The sequence below is a fragment of the Loxodonta africana genome, chromosome 1 (genome assembly GCF_030014295.1).
Source record: "Loxodonta africana isolate mLoxAfr1 chromosome 1, mLoxAfr1.hap2, whole genome shotgun sequence".
NCBI lineage: Eukaryota > Metazoa > Chordata > Mammalia > Proboscidea > Elephantidae > Loxodonta > Loxodonta africana.
This window is the reverse complement of record NC_087342.1, coordinates 182,849,950-182,870,375: the sequence shown is the minus strand read 5'-3', so window position 1 is coordinate 182,870,375 and position 20,426 is coordinate 182,849,950. Positions and strand designations below refer to the sequence as shown.

Sequence of the window (20,426 nt, the reverse complement as noted above, 5' to 3'; positions counted from 1 at the left end):
TTTGGACTTCTAGCCTACAAGACTGTGCGAAAATAAATTTCGCTTTGTTAAAGCCATCTACTTGTGGTATTTCTGTTATAGCAGAACTAGTTTACTAAGACAAACACCTAAAACTTGTTGCTACTGAGTCGACTCTGACTTATAGCGACCCCTATAGGATATGGTAGAACTGCCCCATAATGTTTCCAAGGCTATAAATCTTTACAGAAGCAGACTGCCACATCTTTGTCCAATGGAGCTGTTGCTGGGTTCGAACCACTGACCTTTGGGTTAGCAGCCAAATGCTTCACCCACTGTATCACCAAGGCTCACTTGTGTGCAAAACAGTGTGATATAAGATGGTCTTCACAATCAAAAACCAAACCAAACCAGTTACTGTTGAGTCGATTATGACTCATGGCAAGTCCATGTGTATCAGAACAGAACTGTGTTATGGGGTTTTCAACGGATGATTTTTCAGAAGGAGATCACCAGACCTTTCTCCTGACCATGATAGCACTTTCATAATCATTTCCACTTAGAGATTAAGAAGTGGGTTTTAAAAGTACCAGTAATGTGCTTGAGATCATATAGTTACAAAGATTAAAGTCCAGATTAAACTCCAGCTCTGTATTGTTGTATAGCCTGTGTTATTTGCAATAAATAAACTGTCTCTTGCCTGTTGGGGAGACCATCATTCCAACAAAATAGCAGACTAAATAAGATGAAAATCTGCCTGATATAGAGAATGCTGGAAATGTTAGATAAAATAATAATTCTTTAAAAGATTCAGCTATTCATAAAAGAAATAAAGAGAAATGTCCAGGTATCAGAATCAAAGAAAAAACTGAAAAACAGAGTGGCAAACAGTTGAGCTGATGCTCTGGGTGTCCTGCGGTGGGAGAGACATGGAAGGGTTTTCGGTCACTTACATGCTGGGGATCTAACTTCTATGAAGGGTGAGGAGACAAGATTTTAGACTGAGAATGTAGAGAGTTGGAACAGTGAAAGGGCGGATATAAATAAACCTGACCAATAAGACAGGGAGAACAAAGAATGAATAGGCCCTGGATGAAAAGGGAAGTCTCTTCTGAGAAATTAAAACCCTGGGCCTAAGCCTCACACAGGTTTGAGTCCAAGTTTTCAGTACGATGCATAGTCTAGGAACCACCAAAACAAAAATTAAAATAAAAATTGGTGACAGGCTGGTAATACTCCCCGTGTTGGGGTTGCCAGATTTAGCAAATAAAAATACATGCCACGAATGATTTTTAGTCTAGGAAACCCTACGGGGCAGTTCTACTCTGTCACACTGAGTTGCTATGAGTCAAAATTGAGTTGACAGCACACAACAACATATTAGAATGTGATAAATGCTGAGGAGAAAAAAATAGCAGGGAAGGGAGATAGAAAATGTGTTGGGGAAGAAGTTTGCAGTTTAGACAGGGAGAAGAGGAAAGGCCTCATGGGGGTTATATTTGAGGGAAAACTTTAAGGAGATGAAAGAACAAGCCACGTAGATATCTGAGAGAAGAGTTTTCAGGAAGAGAAATCAGGCAAGTGCAAAGGCTTCAAGATGGGTGTGCGTCTGGTAAGTTTAAGAAACAGCCATGTGACTGGAGTGGAACGAGCAAGAGGGAGAGTAGTAGGCGATGAGGTCAGACAGGTGACAGCATGGTAGGAGGTGCAGATCACACACACCTGTGCTGCCCAATGCAATGGCCACCAGCTGTACCTGGCTATTTACATCGAAATAAACTAAATTAAATACAACTACAATTTATTCCTCAATGACTGCAGCCACAGTTCAAGTGCTCAATAGCCATTTGAGGGTACCCAGAACCCAGTGCCCTCGAGGATAGTAGCTACCATATTGGTCAGCTCAAAGAATATTTCCATCGTCACAAAAGTTCTCTTGGGCAGCACTGACAGAACGTTATAGATCATTTTGCTCTAAACGAGATAAATAAAGCAATCAGAAAGAAATCATAACACTAGTATGTTCCAAGTGATTAAAAGAGGGAATCAAAATCCAAGAAAATGCCAGTGTTAAAAAAAGGTATATTTGAAAACGAATGAACAGATCATCTAGAAGTTAAAAAGAAATTAAAACCTCAATGGCTAAATTAAACAGCAGATTTGATAGCAGAAGAGGCATTAGTGAACTGGAACATAATATATAATCTTCTACCGTTCTTCATGTGGGCCACACACGGCTTTAAAGAGCTCTACTTTACCTTCACAACTGCCATAGGTAAGTGGATAGTATTGTTTTCCCCATGTAAAAAGTGAGGAAACAAAGGTGCCCAGAGGTTAAAGCTTCTCATCCTGACAATCTGGAGTCTGTGCACTCAGTAATCACTATGCCATATCATTTTAGGAATTTACCCAGAATGCAGCACTAAAAGGTAAAAAGATAGAAAATAAGTGGGGTTAAGAGACATGAGAGACAGAGTGAAAAACCAGTGAACATCCAGTAGGAATTCCAGAACAAAATAAAGACAATAGCAAAGAGTCAAGTAGTATTGGAGAAAATGATGACTAAAAAATTTTCATACTTTTGATAAAGATGAATCCTAAGATTCTAGAAGCACAAATCCCAACCAGTATGAATATAGAGCTGAACACCTACTAGCAAGATTGGAGACTATCAAAAATACAGTCAAAATTTAAAAAACCTCCAGGGAATTTATTACTGAAACAGGGAGAGGCTAGGAAAGAGATAGGTGATCCATAGTGGGCTGTGAACATGGCAGTGTAGGTGTGTGAGGACAACGAAGGGTGACAGGATGGACTGTTTTGGTTAAGGACAGGTTTCGGATGAGTGACTGTATTTAACTTTAGCTTCCCATTAGCAGGATTCAACTGCTCCCCAGGCCCTAGGGAGAGCCTAGGCAGGCCCCTCTCAATTCCAGGGTGTACAGGGTGAATATTGCTCCTAGAAACTTAATATTTGTGGCATGAATGAATGCAAGAGAAGAAGGTTTTGAGAAGTTTGGTGGCCACACTTGGACTGCTGTTTGATCAGAGTGAACTGATGGATTTATGAAAGGTCTTATAATGTTGGCCTTTTGGTTAGTAGCCATAGCTCTTAACCACTGCACCATCAGGGCTCCATGATATACATGCATTTCATTTTCTGCTAAGAATCCAAAGCAGTGTAAAACAAACAGTTCTTTCACATCCTTTCTAGATATTCTCTAGGCTGATTATAAACATTAACCCAAAAAACCAAAACCAAACCCATCACCACTGAATTGATCCCGAATCATAGTGACCCTATAGGACAGAATAGAACTGCCAGATAGGATTTTCAAGGCTGTGAATTTTTACCAAAGCAGACTGCCACATCTTTCTCCCACGAAGTAGCTAGTGGGTTCAAACCACCGACCTTTCAGTTAGCAGTGGACTGCTTAACCACCGTACCGCCAGGGCTCCTATATTCACTAAAGTTTAAATAATAGTAATATAAAGTTTCAACAGCCAGAGTAAAGTTTCAAAAGCCCCTGGTGTCAGTGTAATCTTGCTTGTCAGAGCAGCATGTGTTTTAGGCACAATTGTAAAAAGTGACAAAATGCAATCTTTGCCTCACAATAGGGTGTGATAACATAGAAGGAACCAGACAATTAGAATTATCTCATTCTCGTCTTATCATATGTGCTAACCGTTGCAAAACACCAAAAAGGAAAAGCATACTATTTTTCTGCTCTTATCCTCTAGTTTGGGCTTGGCTGTGCAGGGTCCTATCAGACCTTTCCACTCACTTCCCCATCTACACTGTGAACTGCCCTGAGGAGGTGCTATTCCAAAGTAAGGTCTTCTTCTCCTTTTGTCATTAATTAGATCGTGAGTATGGGGAGAAATGTGATGAAGACAACTCCATTGTAGAGATGGGCTGTAGATCGAAATCTATTCTTATGCACTGATACTTTGAGTCAAAATGTTGCACACAGCCCACTGAGGGCCTGGATTAGAAGAAAGGCCTATAATGGAACAAACACCTTAATAAATGTTGTCTCAATTCTTATCAGTAAGCCTTGGAGGAAGGCACACAAGAATCCTGAAGCTCAAGGTTAGATAACTGGCCCAAGATTGCTCAGCTATCTTGTGCCAGCATGAAGTCTGGAACCAAGACATCTGATTGCAAATCCATGGCCTTTCCACTGCATCAGCTGCCCTTTTATTAAAACTCATGCTTTCAACTGCCCGGCCAGCAGGACACCAATAATAAGAGCCCAGGGCACTTTGATTTGGCATATTTTATTGCAATTAGTACACTCATAAAACCATGTAAACTCACAAAGTAAACAGTTTATCCTCTGCAATAACCAACAGATTGTTGACCATGACCTTCCAGCAACCTCACTAGTTTATGCATTTATACACTTCACAGAATTTTTTTTTCAGAAAGTGATAACCATACCAATAAGATTATAATACATTTTTTAGGAAAAGGACTTTTTGGTCAACGTTTTCTGTTAAAAAACAACAACTTTCCTCTTTGGCAAAAGAGGCTAACTTTCCCCACTGTTAATTCACAAAGCAAGCTCAAATAAAAATCACTGGACATGAGGTACAGCTGAGGTCTGGCCTAATCTAGAATTACAAACACACGCTTGCGGGGAAAATTGTTTCTTAAAAAAATAAGTTCAGTTCCCAACCACCTCAGTAGAAAAGCACCATTTAGATTTGGTCTTGATCACTTTTGTAAGAGCACACTTGAAATAACTCTCTCCCATCCCCAGGGTACAATGGAAGTCACTAAAATGTTCTATTTCTGAAGAAAATCTTGACAAGTGTGGGCATCTGACCTCAGGAACATTTTTAATCTGAGGTACAAAAACATCTGACACAGGAATCCAGACTGTAACTGCTGTGCCACCTTCCTTTCGTTTTGTGGGAAGGGCAGTTTTGGTTGTTGTAAATCTCAGCACTTGGCTTTGCAAGATAGATTTGCATGTGAAGGCTGCATAGTATCAGTCAGGCCTGAGGCGAGAAAGAAGCAAAATGGGATGAAACAGCCATGTTTTCTAAGGCCTAGGTCACTGAAGTCTCTAGCCCGCTACAGGGACCCGCCTCTCTGCGCATGTGCTGACTGACCACGTCACATCCCCATGTGAAGCAGTCTATGGCAGCTGCTGAGTTGGTTTTTATTTTTTTACTCTTTAATCTACAAACGTAATTGCTAAACGACACCCTGGTGTGCTTTTCATGCTTCAAGTAATTTCATTTCTTCCAGGAGAAGAATGTTAAAAATGCTCTTAGTTTTAGTTATCAGAGGAAAGAAAATGAGCCACAATAACAAGAAGATTAAGTTTAAACAGACCTGCTGCTAACACAGTATCAGACGAAATATATTTTAAAAGTGAACATAACTATATGTTTTTGCCACAGCTGCATATTTCCACTTAACCTCTGTGCAGAACTAACATCTGATAAAGCAAACTTAAGTTACTTTAATTCTTGTTAAATACGATTCTGTACAGATTGCACATTTTACACCAAAGCAGCTGAGTATCACAGTTAGAGAAATGAAAATACCTTCTGAATATTTTCATTTTTCTATTTCTAAGTCAACAATTGCCCTAAGGGTCAGAACAAAATCAGCTGCACAGTTTGGTAAACAGTATGAGGTTGTCTCTAGGACTTCACTTCCACTAAGCCACTGCCGTCGCGGACTTCACTGCAGGATCCTAATAAACGACACACGCCACACACACACACTTGAACTGCAGTCTCCCTTCTTCCAGTGACAACAGCACAAGCCCAGACGCTCAGTACCACAGCAGGTTTCTTTCACATTGTGTTCACAAAAGAGCCGTCATGGCCGTCTGGTTGATGGGTTTGGGGCAGTCTCTAGGTGCTGAATACCCATCACTCAGTAGGGGACTCATCTGTGGCTTCAGATAGTCTGAATCTCTTCTCTCTGCGGGGAAGAAGCTGTTCACTTTGGGCTGATCATACGCCCCGTCCACAGGCTTGAGGCTTTGTGGCATTTGATAGTCTCCACTTTTGGTGCCTGCCCCTCCGGAAGGAGAGAAGCTGCCGGAAGAAAGCGAATGTTTGTGCGTGGGTGCGGGGCCGGGGACGCGGTAGCCGCTCTGCGCCGAGAAGGTGTTGGCTCTCATCAGGTGCCGCTCCACGATGGGCGTGGCGTACTCCGGCTCCTGGTTGGTCAAGGGCAGGGCGTACTCGTGGCGGCCGGCTCGGTGAGGGCAGTCGTAGTGGCTGCCAGCGTCCGCGCTCAGCCCTGCCTCACTGGTGTCAGTGTCCATGGGCCGGAAGGTGGAGCCTTTCCTTGTGACTGTCCCAGTGCCAATCATGACAGGCTGCTGATAATCTGAAAGCAAACGAGTAGATGCCATATCATTTGTGCACCACATGGATACATGGACAAGCCAGTTGTTTGCAAAGGGCTGGTGGCACAGCGGTTAAGAGCTCGGCTGTTAACCAAACGGTCGGCAGTTTGAAGCCACCAGCAGCTCCTAGGAAACTCTGTGGGGTCTTTGTGAGTCAGAACTGACTTGACTGCACTTTTTTTTTTTTTAAACACCTTGTTTAAGGTAGTGGTGACCCGATGCTACACCGAACACCTCAAGTGTCACCAGTTTCCCGGAGTATGCAAAATTGGCGTACTGAGAAATCTACACCAGGCACTGAGAAAGACAGAGATATAAAAGTTACAGACTCCTCACTGAGGGATTTACACAACCGTCATCACTTCTTGGAAACCCCGGTGGGATAGTGGTTAAGTGCTATGGCTGTTAACCAAAAGCGTGGCAGTTTGTATCCACCAGGCGCTCCTTGGAAACCCTATGGGGCAGTTCTACTCTGTCCTATAGGGTGGCTATGAGTCAGAATTGTCTGGAGGGCAACAGGTTTGGTTTTTGGTTTTCTGAATCACTTCCTAGGACTCCCTAGTTGGTGCAAACAGCTACCACGCTTGGCTGCTAAAAGAAAGACTAGGGATCCGGGTCCAAGTACACCCAGAGGTGCCTTGGGAAGGCATTATCATTGTAATTATCACTAGGCCTGAAGACTTTCAAAAAAATCAGCTACAGAAAACTCCATGGAGCACAGTTCTACTCTGACACACACGGGGTCGCCATAAGTCGTAATCAACTAGATGGCAACTGGTGACGGGGGTAACGCCTGCTTTAGGAAGGGCCAAAGGGTTCCAGGAACCTAGAGAAAGGGGAGATTAGGTATAACCTAGGGGCAGGGGAAAAATACTTCACAGAAGTGGCACTTAAGGTGGCTCTTGAAATGTCAAATTTTGAGGTGGAGGTACTAGTGTGAGTAAAAGGAGGAAATAGCAACCATGAAAACAGAGTGTGATGTGACCAGAATATGAGGGACATGGAGAAGTTTGTTTAATGGCACACAAAGATGAAAGCAATGGGCTGGAACCTAATGATACTATAACATTTATTCAGCCTTTTACTCTGTGCCAGGTACTAAGATATTAATTATAAATTACTTTAATCTTCAAGAAATCTTACGAGGTAGGAAATATTACTCTATTTTACAAATGGGGAAACCAAAGCAGAGAGAGATTAAATAACTTTCCTAAGAACACACAGCCAGCAGGTGATGGAGCTAGGGATTTGAGCCCAAGTCCTGAGTATGTGCTGTTAACCATATGCTTGATCATGAAAAGCACTGAGTTATCTTGCTGGAACATTTGGTTTAATTCTATATAAAGAGGATTCTAAATAAAGGACTGGCACAATTAGTAGTAACTCTGGAGATAGAACAAAGAAGGAAAAGCAGAGAAGGGAAAAATAAAAAGCAAAGAGAACTGAAACATAATAGGTCACAAAGGGGGTGAGGGGCAGCAGCTTTAGAAAGGTCACATACTCTGGGGAAAGGAATCGGAGTTTATTACCAATGACACGTGGGGACTGAGGGAAAGGGGAGCCAAGGACCCTTCCCAGGGGTTAAGCCTGGGTAACTGGGATGTGCAGTGGGGAAACAGATTAGAAAAGGAATACGTAGAGTGTATGTGGTGAGGGTTGAAGCAGTGAGTTCAATTTCGCATTGAGGAACTGGTGACATTTGCAAGTGGAGACATCCAGCAGGCTGGGAACTGGGAGGGACTTCTGGGTGTGAGATGCCAAGCAGACCAACATGCAATGGAAGCTCTGGGCACGGGTGAGACGGCATAGGGGAGAAATTGCATGTGAGTGTAGGCAAGAGCAGGACCATGAAGGACCATGAGAAGAACTCCTCAGCGGGGAAGGAGGAGAGGCTTTGCTGGAAGTTGAAGGAGAATGAAGGGAAGAAAAATGACAGAAAGGAGATTCTCCCTTCCCCTCTCTTCACCCTCAATGTAGACTTAGAATTTACTGGAGGAAAGGAAAAAGGATTTTGGTTGGCAAGATGCTCTCCTTGCCCCTGAAGCAGCTCCAGCACCCTCTTCACTGGTACCTCTCAGACTGTGATGTGCACATGCATCACCTGGGAACTTCTGGCTGAGGCACAGTGGGAAAGCCTGCATTTCTAACAAGTGCCCAGGCGACGGGGATGCTGCTGGGTCTCAGAATACACTCTGAATAGGAGAAGCCGGAGCAGTACTGCTCAGAGGGTGGTCTACAGACCCCTACATATCTGAGAACTGTGGTGACAGGTCATCAAAGCAGTAAGCACAGACGTTAAGCATGTTTAGAAACTTTCCGCAATTTGACAGTAATTTTATGTCTGTTAAATCTAATTTTTTAAAAAAGGCTTTGTATGCTTTTTAAAAATTTCATATTTCTGGTAATTCATGTTGTATTTTACAAAAGTATTAGTCCATGATGGACTGCAAATGAATGAACAAAAATCAGATCCCTCCCCACAGTGAGTTTGGGAAGCTCAACTCTTGACAATGTCTTGTCAGGGACCCAGGGATAGGAGGCCTTTCTAACACTGATGGGTTCCTTTGTCTCCTGTCTCCTCTTCCTCAGGGCAGGAGCTGTATTTATCTTTCTAGTCCCTCTTTCCCAATGCCTTGATCAAAACAAAATAGGTTACTTAAGGCCTTCAGGATTCTAGTGGTACTTCAGGGCCATGGCTGTGGACATCCTTATACCCCCTGCAGCTGTGAAAGGTGAGGCTAAACTGAGCTTTTGAGTCACATCTCAGTCTTGGTGCGTAACATTGTGCGGAATGCAGAAAGAAAACTGCTTCACACATTACTGAGTGATGAGATCCCACCTAAACCAAAGGACTTTAGTCTCATTTCTCTCCTAGTCCTCTCGCCTAACAGCGTGATCTGTCACAGAAGCTGGACACTTACCTGCCATGTCACGTGTAATGAGATCTAACTTTTGGGTCATCTCCTTTTCATTATCATAGCAGATGGTAAACTCAGATGACTGGTGTCTGGCAAAAGGATACTTAATTTTCTTCCAACAGCCTGGGATGAAGAGAAGACGAAACTAGTACATCAGAAATGTAACACACGCTCTCCACAATGTGCTCCTCAGTAAGTCTGAGTCTAAGCCTTCCTAACGGCTGACTGTAACCAATGCATGGCCACACCCTTCAGATGTACCAGGCGAAAACAGCATGCTGAGGTCTTCAGCAACAGTAACAAGCACTACCCCAGCCATGCTTTACACTGTGCCTCAAAATGTATTTGTGTACCCAGGGTATCCCTATGTATGATGAACCATGCTGGACCATATCTGCACTGGCATTGGTGGCCTGGAGGAGACAATGTGGCTGGCTGTTTAGACCCCATGGAGTCTTGAGTGGTCCCTGAGGTTTCCAGGACGCCTACCTTGCTGTCCCCTCTCTCAACCACAGCTGACTTGCTGCTCAATGCTTGGGCATCCTGCATTATAAGGACTCTCTGAAACCTGGATGTGAGGCCTGGCCTAGTCCTTTCTCCACTTTCCCACAGTGAAAAACACAGTGGAAGCCTGAAGATGCTGAGTGCGCTGGCCTATGTTCAGTTCACAGATTAGACTTTTATAACTTCTCCTGGATGACAGTGTGCTGGCCTAATCTCCAGTGGCTGAAAAAAATGAGTGTTGATAAATGATGCGGATGATGTTAAACAAAGGTAAATAGGCCGTCAAATCTCTGAATGAAAATAGAATGAAGAGAGAGGGCACAATAAATTGCTCCCTTTTAGATTTGCCAACTTAAAGGCTCTAAATTTTATGCTTTTTTTTTTTAGCCAAATAAATGAATGTGGGCCACGTGCCTAATTATGCTTTCAATAAGCAGATCTTGTCACTTCCTCAAAGACAAAATAAAACTGTAGTTTTCAACCAACCTGTTTTCTGAGCCTTAGCCGATCCATAAGGATTTCCTTTCTTCTTCCTTCTATCAAGACAAAAAGTCCATCTGAATATTTATAAGTCACTATGTCTCTCTCTCCATCTATAACATGGCGGTCATAATAGTACTCTTTTTTTTTTGTTGGGAGATTAAATGAGATAGTAACTCTCATGTGCTTAGAACAGCAAGTAAATATGTAGGATTATGTATAAATATATCTTATTTATAATAATGGTCACAATATTTTCACTAGAAGAATGTGTGCTAATTTTACTTTATATCCTAGAAAGCAATATTTTATTATTTTATTTTCTTACTAGCTCATGCAGTCAATAAAAATCATTGATTATTTTAGGAAATAAATAGGCCCAATACTTCATATGGAAAAGCCCAAAGATGAAAAAAAGACAGCTGAAGCAATCCCTTGTGATCACATGTTCTCACTTCATCTGTACTCAGCTCTAAAACTAAAACCAAACATGTTGTCATTGAGGCAATTCCAGCTATGGTGACCCCATGCATTACAGAGTAGAACTGCTCCATAGGGTTTCCTTCCTATATAATCTTTACAGAAGCAGATCTCCAGGCCTTTCTTCCAGAGCCTGTTGGGTGGGTTCGAACTGCCAACCTTTTTGTTAGTAAACCCACTCCCATCAAATCGATTCTAACTTACAGCAACCCTGTAGTTGAGGGCAAACTGTCTGTGACACCCAGAGACCTCTATTCACTATAAACCAAAACCAAACCCATTGCTGTCAAGTCGATTTCAACTCATAGCAACCCTACAGGACAGAGTAGAACTGCCCCATAAGGTTTCCAAGAAGCACCTGGTGGATTTGAACTGCTGACCTTCTGGTTAGCAGCTGAGCTCTTAACCACTGAGCCACAAGGTCTTTATTCACTATTTAAAAAAAAAAAAAAGAAAACCCACTGCTGTTGAGTCAATTCTGACTCATAGGGACCCTACAGGACAGAGTAGAACTGCCCCATAGGGCTTCCAAGGAGTGCTGGGTGGATTTGAACTGCTGACCTTTTGGTTAGCAGCTGCAGCTCTTGACCACTATGCCACCAGGGTTTCCACTATACCCCAGTCTAAAACTGTGGGCGTCTTTAAAAGCATTTATCACAAAAATATTAAGCTATTTGCTTTAACTCATGAATATTTACATGAAGCTTAAAAACCAGAGATTTTTGTACCCTCTCTCACTTTTGTCCAGAAAACTGCTCTTCATTCTATTTGTAGTAATACCCACATTTGTAAGTTCTGAAGCTTTTTAAAATACGAAAAGAAACTTCAGAATGCTTTCCATTTTGTTAAGTTCCAACTTCTAACATTTCTTACAAGAAACATGGAGTTTACAAGAAACACGGAGTTTTAGATTCTGGAAGAGAGCTGGTGCTTCTCCAGGTGAAACCTTCTATTTTGTGCAGGAGAAAAGTGAGCTTCCCACTTAGTGACGGGTGGGGCCAGAACTCAGACTTCCTGATCCTTATTCTAGTGCCCTTTTCACTCTATTGGAGGGAGAAAAACAGATTCTTCAACAAGAATGTCTTAGTCCTATACTATTTTGCCAACCAGGTTCAGCAGTTTCTAAATTATAAGAACGGTTTATAAAACAATATGTGAGAATTTCTACCTCTGTGCAACTAGTTTTTAACATATAAGTTAACATCTTCACTTGGAAGAAGTAATGCTGCTTTTCTACACATGAATATCTCAAAAGTAAACTTTTTCGATTTATAATTGCCTATATAAATTTTTTTTTTATATATATAGAGAAGAAATTAAAAAAATGTAAAGTCACATACTTTCTAAAGGCTGCAAAGATTCCCATTCCAGCAACCAGTAGGGCAACCAGGAGCACCAACGGAATAACAACAGTTGTGAAGTTTACTCCTAAAGAGGGAAAGCCAGAACATTACAATATAAATAAACTATAACCAGATCTAAAACTGAACATAGGTTTAAAAGGTCCTGAATTGCAGGGAAAAAATGAATACATGCTGTCCATTTATTGATATCTGAAAGCAAAAGGAGAAGATTTGAAATCCTGGCTAAATTTAGAAAAATAAATTTTTTCCCCCCAAAAAGCAGTTTCCAATGTTTATTAGAGATTAACATTTACTTTGAGTTTGTTGTTTGGCTCACGTTAAAAAGCAAACAAAACCAAACCTGTTGTCATCAAGTTGATTCTGACTCATAGCGACCCTATAGGACAGAGTAGAACTGCCCCATAGGGTTTCCAAGTTTGTAATCTTTACAGAAGCAGACTGCCTCATCTTTTCTTCCATGGCTGGTGGGTACCAATAGCCGACCTTTTGGTTAGCAGCCAAGTGCTTAACCACTACACCACCAGGGCTCCTCTTGGCCTACATTCCCGGTTGCCATCGAGTCGATTCTGACTCATAGCGACCCTATAGGACAAAGAACTGCCCTGTAGAGTTTCCAAGGTGGATCCAAACCGCTAATGGTAGCAGCTGTAGCACTTAATCACTACGCCACCAGGTTTTCCTGGTTTAGACTCCAAAAATCAGAATCAAGACAGAAGGTTTAAAACCGGCCCATCTAGTCAGGAACTGTTTAGACAGGTAAACGATTTAAGCACAGTGTGGCGCTGTAAGCTTGCCTCAAGCAACCAGTTCCCCAAGATGGCAGGTGGATTTGTACTTGTACGGTAACAGAGACCTAGGGAACTCTGGGTTTCTCATTATCAGGGCTTTGGAGTGTGGACTGAAAGGAAATACAGCCTGAGCCCTGGGTGGCGCAGTGGTTAAGAATTTGGCCGCTACCCAAAAGGTCGGCAGTTTGATTCCACTAGTCGCTCCTTGGAAACCCTATGGGGCAGTTCTACTCTGTCCAATAGGGTCACTATGAGTCGGAATCGACTTGACAGCAACAGATTTTGACCTCAAATAGCATTTGCACTTAGCTGCATGAAACACAAGGCCATGCGTTTCCCACAACTCCTCTGCTTTAAAAAAGGAGGTGGTGACACTGTGGTTAAGTGTTCATCTGCTAACCAAAAGATCACTAGCCTCTCTGTGGGAGAAAGATGTAGCAGTCTGCTTCCATAAAGATAGCCTTGGAAATCCTATGGGGCAATTCTACTCTGTCCTGTAGAGTCGCTGAGTCTGAATTGACTCGATGGCAACGGGTTTTAACGCCACTGAAGCAAGCCCCAAGTTTGCAGAAACTATGCAAACTAAAGTAGAAATTTTTACTTTTTACTCTTCTTTATGTATGATCCCTGGGGGAAAAACAAAGGGATAATTGGGAAAGAAAATGTGTCATTCCATGAAAGGGAAGATAAGGAATTTATAATGAAAGAAAATTTACATAAATAATGGCAGTGTTATTTGTAAGAGTGAAAATTTTAGAGAAAAATCTAAAAACCTCAACATCCAGCAAGAGAGGAATGGTTAAGTAAATGATGGTATATCCATGTGATGATATACTATAAAGCTATAAATTGTGCTTTTCAGCTATTTAATAACATTGAAAAATGCTCAGGCAATATTAAATAAAAATACTATAGAACAGTATATATGGTATGGTCCCATTTTTTTCTTAAAGTTATAAATATCAATATTGTGGAGTGAATACCGTGGGACATGAATGGAAATCATTTATGGATGTTGACTACGGGTGATTTTTTTTCTTTACATTTTCCTAATCTTTTCAAATTTTATAATGCTAATATATAAATTATTTTATATTCTAAAAAATAAATATTTTAACGTTCAATTTCTTAAAAATTATACATTTTACATATTCAAAATTCAAAAAATAAAAAAAGGTATGAATGTAATATCTCCCTCCTACCTCTGTTCATTTTTCCCACAGGAAACCAAATTATGTTCCTTGATATTCATCCAGAGATACTTTTTTTATACATAAAAAGCAAAAATGTGTGTTCATATTATTTTCCCTCTTCTTTGCACACATAGTAACATGCTTTGTAGACTGCTCTACTCCTTGCTTTTTCTTTTTTTTTAAGTTGTCAATATATCTCAGATGGCTTTCCACATTACGAAAATAAAGTCTTCATTTTTTCTTACGGCCATAGAGTATGTCAATGTATAGATGTGCTATTATTTTATATTTTATAACATATTTACCTAGTGTTTGAAGGGCAGTAAGTTTGTTTCCAATCTTTTTCTACTTACAATGTTGCAATGAATATTTGTGGACATACATCATTTTACACAGGTGCAAATACCTCTGGACTGTCTGCCTCCAGATATTTGAATGACAGAGAAGATAAATTTTGTTGAATTATTGTTATACTGGGTGGGGCACCAGTTTTGCTCCTTACAAAACAATGTCACTGCTGTACCTGTGGTTATTCCTTCTGAGGGGATGGGATCTGTGATTGTCTCATCCTCTCTCTGAGTTGAAACACCAGTAGTTTGACTCGTTTTGTGCCACCCCAGCGAATTATTACCTGAGAGGGAAGGGATGTTGGAAAACCACATTAGTAATCTGGATTGTGAAAGCAAATGACCAAAATCAAGTAACTCACTGAGTCACCCTGAGCCCCACCTTTTGTAATCTGGCAACCAATGAGCTCCACTTTCAAGGCTATCCTCTGGTGCCAAGTCTGGGGGATGATCCGCACATATCTAGCCACGATGGGAGGGATGAAATTGTTTCTCACTGAGTCCCGAAAGTTAGAGTTTCCTTGGAAAACCTGTAGAAAGAAGTTATTTTTATTTGAAGATTCTGTTAGTCTTTAGGTCTTTATCAATCTGCTCATACCTAGTTATATAAAACCAAAGCAAGGATTCTGTCTGTTGCATGTTTTAGACCCTCTTGATACTGAAGATATAAGACCTTGCAAACAAACGCCAAGTTACTCACACGGTACTACTATTTTCTGATTTAAATTTTATTTTGGATAAAGAGAATTTCCTAGTTGCATTACTTATCTTGCTTTTTCTACATTAATATAGTGCTATTGATTGGTAACCTCTAGAGCACAAGTCATCAATTCTTACCCCCTTCCTAATCAGAATTATCTCAAACAGCATCCTGATTCAAATTTCCAATCCCAAACCTCTACCATGCTCTAATTCATATTGAAGCAATTACTTCAGGTCACCAACTATTATTTCCCAGGAGAATCACAAGTATCTCATTGTGAAGTAGAAAATAATTAAGTCTCAAATATCTCTTAAGATTTTTTTTTTTTTTTAATTCTCACATGCTCAAGGAAGGACTGGCATTGTCTTTTATTAATGAAAAATATAATGTAAACATGGGGATGAAAATATTTGGAGGCCTGCTCCCTTTACTCAGTTCTCTTTACATCTGAGTTTCTCTTACCTTTTCTTCATTATTCCCAATTCCTTTGTAGGTCCTCCACTTGGAGTTGTTGTTTTTAAAATTCATTACAAAACTCTTAACAGAAAAGTTGAAACTCGACTGTGTGGATCCTATGGTCTTAATTCCTTATAAGGAAACATTATTTATAGGTTAGCTTCTAAACTATGTTAACATATAGCATGTATTATAATTTCAGATTTCATTTTATTCTCATTTGAAATTTCAGCATTTTATAGATCAAATTTTATTAGTCGAATTTAAAAACTTGACCATAGATGAGTGTTTTCACATTGACAATCTACCATAAAAAGTTTTCTCCAATGAGGTATCGCCCAAAAAGGGAAGCAAAGAGAACGCTGTACTGTTATTTACAATCGGAACACAGTTCTTCTCACAGGGACACTGGGAGGGTTTGTTAACCGTTTAAAACCATGTCAAGTACTTTCAATTAGAGACAGAGGCAACTATGTAAATCAAAAGCAAAATTTCAACTGTAAGTCATTTTGCATTCACAAAACTGCTTCAGTGCTTCCCAGAAGTACCTGTTATTTTCTTTTTCTCTCCCAAATCTATCTCCAGCCACTCTCGTTGTTTGCGGTTGTTGTTGTTGTCCCCTGAAGCCCATGATGGGCCTTGATCCTGATGGTGGCCAGGAGACCAGTGAACTCTGATTTGCTTGTTAGGTTCCAGGCTCAAGGATTTGCTGCAATCTAGGAAAAAAAGGGAAGTAAAACATCTAAGATATTGATATAAAACAAAACCATACACACAAAAAGTACCCTAGTGCATCCAGTATTATATAGCTGATACGATTCTATACTGACATTAAATCAACTGTTTAATTACTAGTTTTTTATTACCCAGACTTGCACTTGACTCATTTGTACTATAGTATCTTGAAATTTTTTTTCTTTTTTTTTTTTTAACTGCGGCAAAGATATATATTTTGCTGTTTCAATACTTTTTACATGTACAATTCAGTGACAAAAATTGTGTGTGTATGTATATGTGTGTGTGTGCATGTATATAGAAGCCCCGTTGGCACCGTGATTAAGAGCTTAGCTGCTAACCAAAAGGTCGGGAGTCCGAATCCATCAACCGACCCTTGGAAACTTTATGGGGCAGTTCTACTCTGTCTTATAGGCTCACAGTGAGTCACAATCCACTCAGTGGCAATGGGTTTGGTATATAGCGTGTGTGTGCGGTGTATGTGAATAGCTCATCGGCTTAGGTAAATTTTTGACTTTTATGAATCGCATCTTATTTCTAGTTTAAGATTTTCTTAAAAATATCTAATATTTAACTTTAAATATGTGCTAATCTAAACCACAGTAAATCATTTCACAAAAAGCTTTTTATTTTATAACCAGTCTTAATCATCTCAAAGTTATTAGGCCAAAAAAAAAAAGCCATCATGTTTTACATATCATGTAGGTTAAAAAAAACTTGACAGAAATTGAATAAACCACCAATGAAGAATTTTAAAATACCAAATTCTTAAGGAAAGCATGATTCTTACCATTGGAGGCAAACTGAAATCGCTTATCTGATAGGGAACCACTGAAACAAAAAATACATACATGAGGAAGTGAGCTGTTTAACTAGATATAATGGCTGATATTATCATAGGACTGATATAGCTTTCCTACACATGGTACCTTATGGGATCCTCCCAGCACCTCTACGAGGCTACTGCTCTCAACTTTACCATCACATCATCAGTGTTTTATAGATCAGAAAACTCAAGGCCACTGAAGGTAAGCAACTTTCATAAAGTCATATAGGTGACACATGGCCAAGGCTCTGAGACACTACTTTTGAATCGAAATCCTGTGCTGTTTCCATCATACCAGACTGTATTGGGAAAGAATGTGCAAATATACAGTCTCAGGAACTACTTTAAATCCCAGTGAATTAAATACATGGTGAAGGAGGCAGATGGATCACTGCCCTGAAATTTTCCTTTGTTTCAGCAGTCACCTTAAAGCAAGGGCCACTGAGAGGAATGAAGAAGCACGGTTACTTTCAGAAGAAGTGCTGAGCATGTCATTTCTTGCTTGCTTTCTTTCTTTCCCTACTTCCTTATAGCAGAATCTTGCCCCAGCATTGTTCCCCACGGACAGTCTCAGTCCAGACTTTCTCTACAATCAATCTCCCACCTACCCTTGCAACCAGCAGAAGACTATGAACTAGCTCCTGCTTCTGGATTTCAAGGTACTGCTGAAGAAAAACCACAGCACCTCACTGAGACCTAGACTGAACTGGGTACTGGCTGCTGTGAGATGGTCCCACTGCTCATTTAGCATTGATTCTCTGCCCTCTTGGGCCCTGTAGTTCTACAGTTTGTCTTATTCTCATGTGAGAACCTACCAAATCAGTCTCATTCTGCAGTTATCTCCTTCACTAAAGAAGAGATTCCTAATTTCCAAGACTGCATTTACTTTTTTTTTAAATTTTTTTTCATCAATGGTATTAAAAAATAGGTAAAATGAGTGGAACATTTAGAATGTGCATAATTTTCTTATGTGAATGGTACTTACATATTAGATCTAAAGGTAAACACAAAAGGGTAGATGCTACTGTCATTGGTTCAGTGATTTTATAATCCAAGAGTGTTGCTTATTATTTTAAATGTTTAACTTTTAAATATATATAAGAATAATGAACAGACAGAAAAAAAAAAAAAAAACAAACAGAGAGAGGATACTAAAAATTTTGTAAAACCCACAAAGAACCCCAAAATATTCTGGCCAAAAGTATAAGCGTCTCCCCATCAAAAGGTCTTTTTAGTAAAAAGGCTGACTGGAATAGATTTTTTTCTTCCATATTCATCTACTCTTAGACACTCCTTAAGCTCTGGTATTCCACAGAAAGGTTCCAGCATAATCTATGCACTGAGTGTAATGTGGGCACCAATCCTTTCTCACATGAGAAAACTCAGACCCAGATGAGTCGTGGAATTCGCCCTAAAGTGGCAGGGCTGGGATAAGAACCAGTTCTGCTGGTACTTGAAGTTGCACATTATTGTTATTCATATTTAAATTTACATGAAAATTTATTTAAAGCACTTCTCTTGCCTGTTTTCTCAATTTCTCTAATGTTCCTGCACTAAGTGCTAAACCTGAAATTTGGTTCAAATAAGCCCAAACAGTAACTGCTACAGCTCTGAGAGTCTAGACTCTTTCCCACTACTATGATGCTTTAAAATATTTAATTTTGTTGTGTACGAAGAGAAGTAGTTATAGAAAGAAGGATAACATTGGAGTTGACCCTGAGGGGAAAAACTCAGCATCTCCTAACTCTCTGCCTCACTTTCATTCATTATAGGTGGGGAATATGGTTTTCTACTCCACTCTATTAAACTGCTTAAATACCAACACTGAGAGAATTCCATAGGTAAATAAGCCTCTTCCTGGAAAAATGAGAACACCCTTGGGAGAGGTACGTTCTGGGGCATTCACACATTAGTGAATTAATCAAGATTACAGGAATTGTTAGCCTTCTCAGAAGGCTCCAGAAGCAATCAAGAATAACTTGATATAAACAGAAAGAAAGGCCTTCCCTTCTGATGGTCCGAGCCATCATCCTCCACATGAGGTCAGTCCCTCTTCCTGATTCCATTCTGGTCTCCGCAAAGCAAGGAAGTGACCTGACCTGGGATGAATCCCAGAAGAACCCTGGATATTTATTTAGGGACCCCTTCTTGGAGTTGACCCTGAGGGGAAAAACTCAGCATCAATGCTTCCTTCTGTGTTTTTTCCTGAATGCCAAACAATCATGTGTGGGAACATAAGTTCAATGACCGCATGTACAGTGGTTCCCCAAAAGCAAAAGAGCACAGATAAAAACAACTGCTCCCTGAAGATCTGAGAATCTAAATAAGTGGAAGGGACTATTAACATACAGTTTACTCTTCTCTGCTCAGCATAAAAATCCAGTGCAAAATCACAAAGTTGGGAGAAAGAAGGGACCTGATAAAATTCTGAACTTTATATCTCTTCCCACCAAAAACAAAATTCATAGCAGACAATTAGTTCAAATAGCTATATGGAGTATGGAGCAAAACTCTTTCTAATTCATTAATGGTTTAAGTTTCTGTACTCTTCTTTTTTGCGTGGAAGTTTAATTTCAAATTATATAAAGCAACTTACTATGTATTGAGCACGGTTATGTAGCAGAAGTAATTGAGAGCATAAACTTGTAACTCAGGAGTTCTACAAATAATTTTTCTTCAAAATAAAGTAAAATCCAGGTGGTACAGATTACACTTATTACCATCCTATTTTCTTATAAAAGAAACATTCAAATATATAAAAACATAGGCAAGGGATTTCAAAGACAGATTTAAAGCCAAAGGCCAGTTCTTCATTCCTATTTGAAGGTGGCAGCAGCCAACAAATCTAGGCCACAGCCTGATACCTTCCTAAAATAACACCCTAATATCAATAGAATAAACCATAAAAAAGGAAAGATCCTCAAAAGTCAAGGTCAAGCTGACATTTAAAGGCTACTGTGGTGGTACAGTGGTAAAAGCTTGGCTGCTAATCAAAAGGTCAGCAGTTTGAATCCACCAGCTGCAACTCAGAAACCCTATGGGCAGTTCTACTCTGTCCTTTAGGGTCGCTATGAGTTGGAATCAACTTGACCGCAACATGTTTGGTTTTGGTTTGGTGCGTAAGTGATGACTTTTACTACAAATCAGGATATAAATTTTAATGTTCCAAAGAGTTTAAGGGAAATATACATATGTTATATATACATATGTACATATATACACATATATAATTTTATTTGAGTAAAAATTTTAGTCTATAAAGCCATACTGTTACTAAACTTTTCTTAGGCACAA

The 20,426-nt window shown here is 40.0% G+C and overlaps 1 protein-coding gene across 3 annotated transcripts in view; it reads right to left on the bottom strand.

The window, feature by feature from the left end:
- Window positions 1–4,306: 4,306 nt before the first annotated feature.
- Window positions 4,307–20,426, bottom strand: part of DCBLD1 (discoidin, CUB and LCCL domain containing 1) — a 72,720-nt gene continuing 56,600 nt past the window's right edge. For all 3 annotated transcript variants that reach the window (XM_023540229.2, XM_064290262.1, XM_023540261.2), the window contains 9 exons: window positions 17,097–17,137; window positions 16,120–16,287; window positions 15,578–15,702; window positions 14,795–14,942; window positions 14,589–14,696; window positions 12,061–12,148; window positions 10,247–10,296; window positions 9,260–9,379; window positions 4,307–6,319 (listed from right to left, as the gene is read on the bottom strand). In XM_023540229.2, the coding sequence (XP_023395997.1) occupies window positions 5,787–6,319; window positions 9,260–9,379; window positions 10,247–10,296; window positions 12,061–12,148; window positions 14,589–14,696; window positions 14,795–14,942; window positions 15,578–15,702; window positions 16,120–16,287; window positions 17,097–17,137 (1,381 nt within the window). In that variant the 3' untranslated portion in view covers window positions 4,307–5,786. The remainder of the gene's footprint in view (window positions 6,320–9,259; window positions 9,380–10,246; window positions 10,297–12,060; window positions 12,149–14,588; window positions 14,697–14,794; window positions 14,943–15,577; window positions 15,703–16,119; window positions 16,288–17,096; window positions 17,138–20,426) is intronic.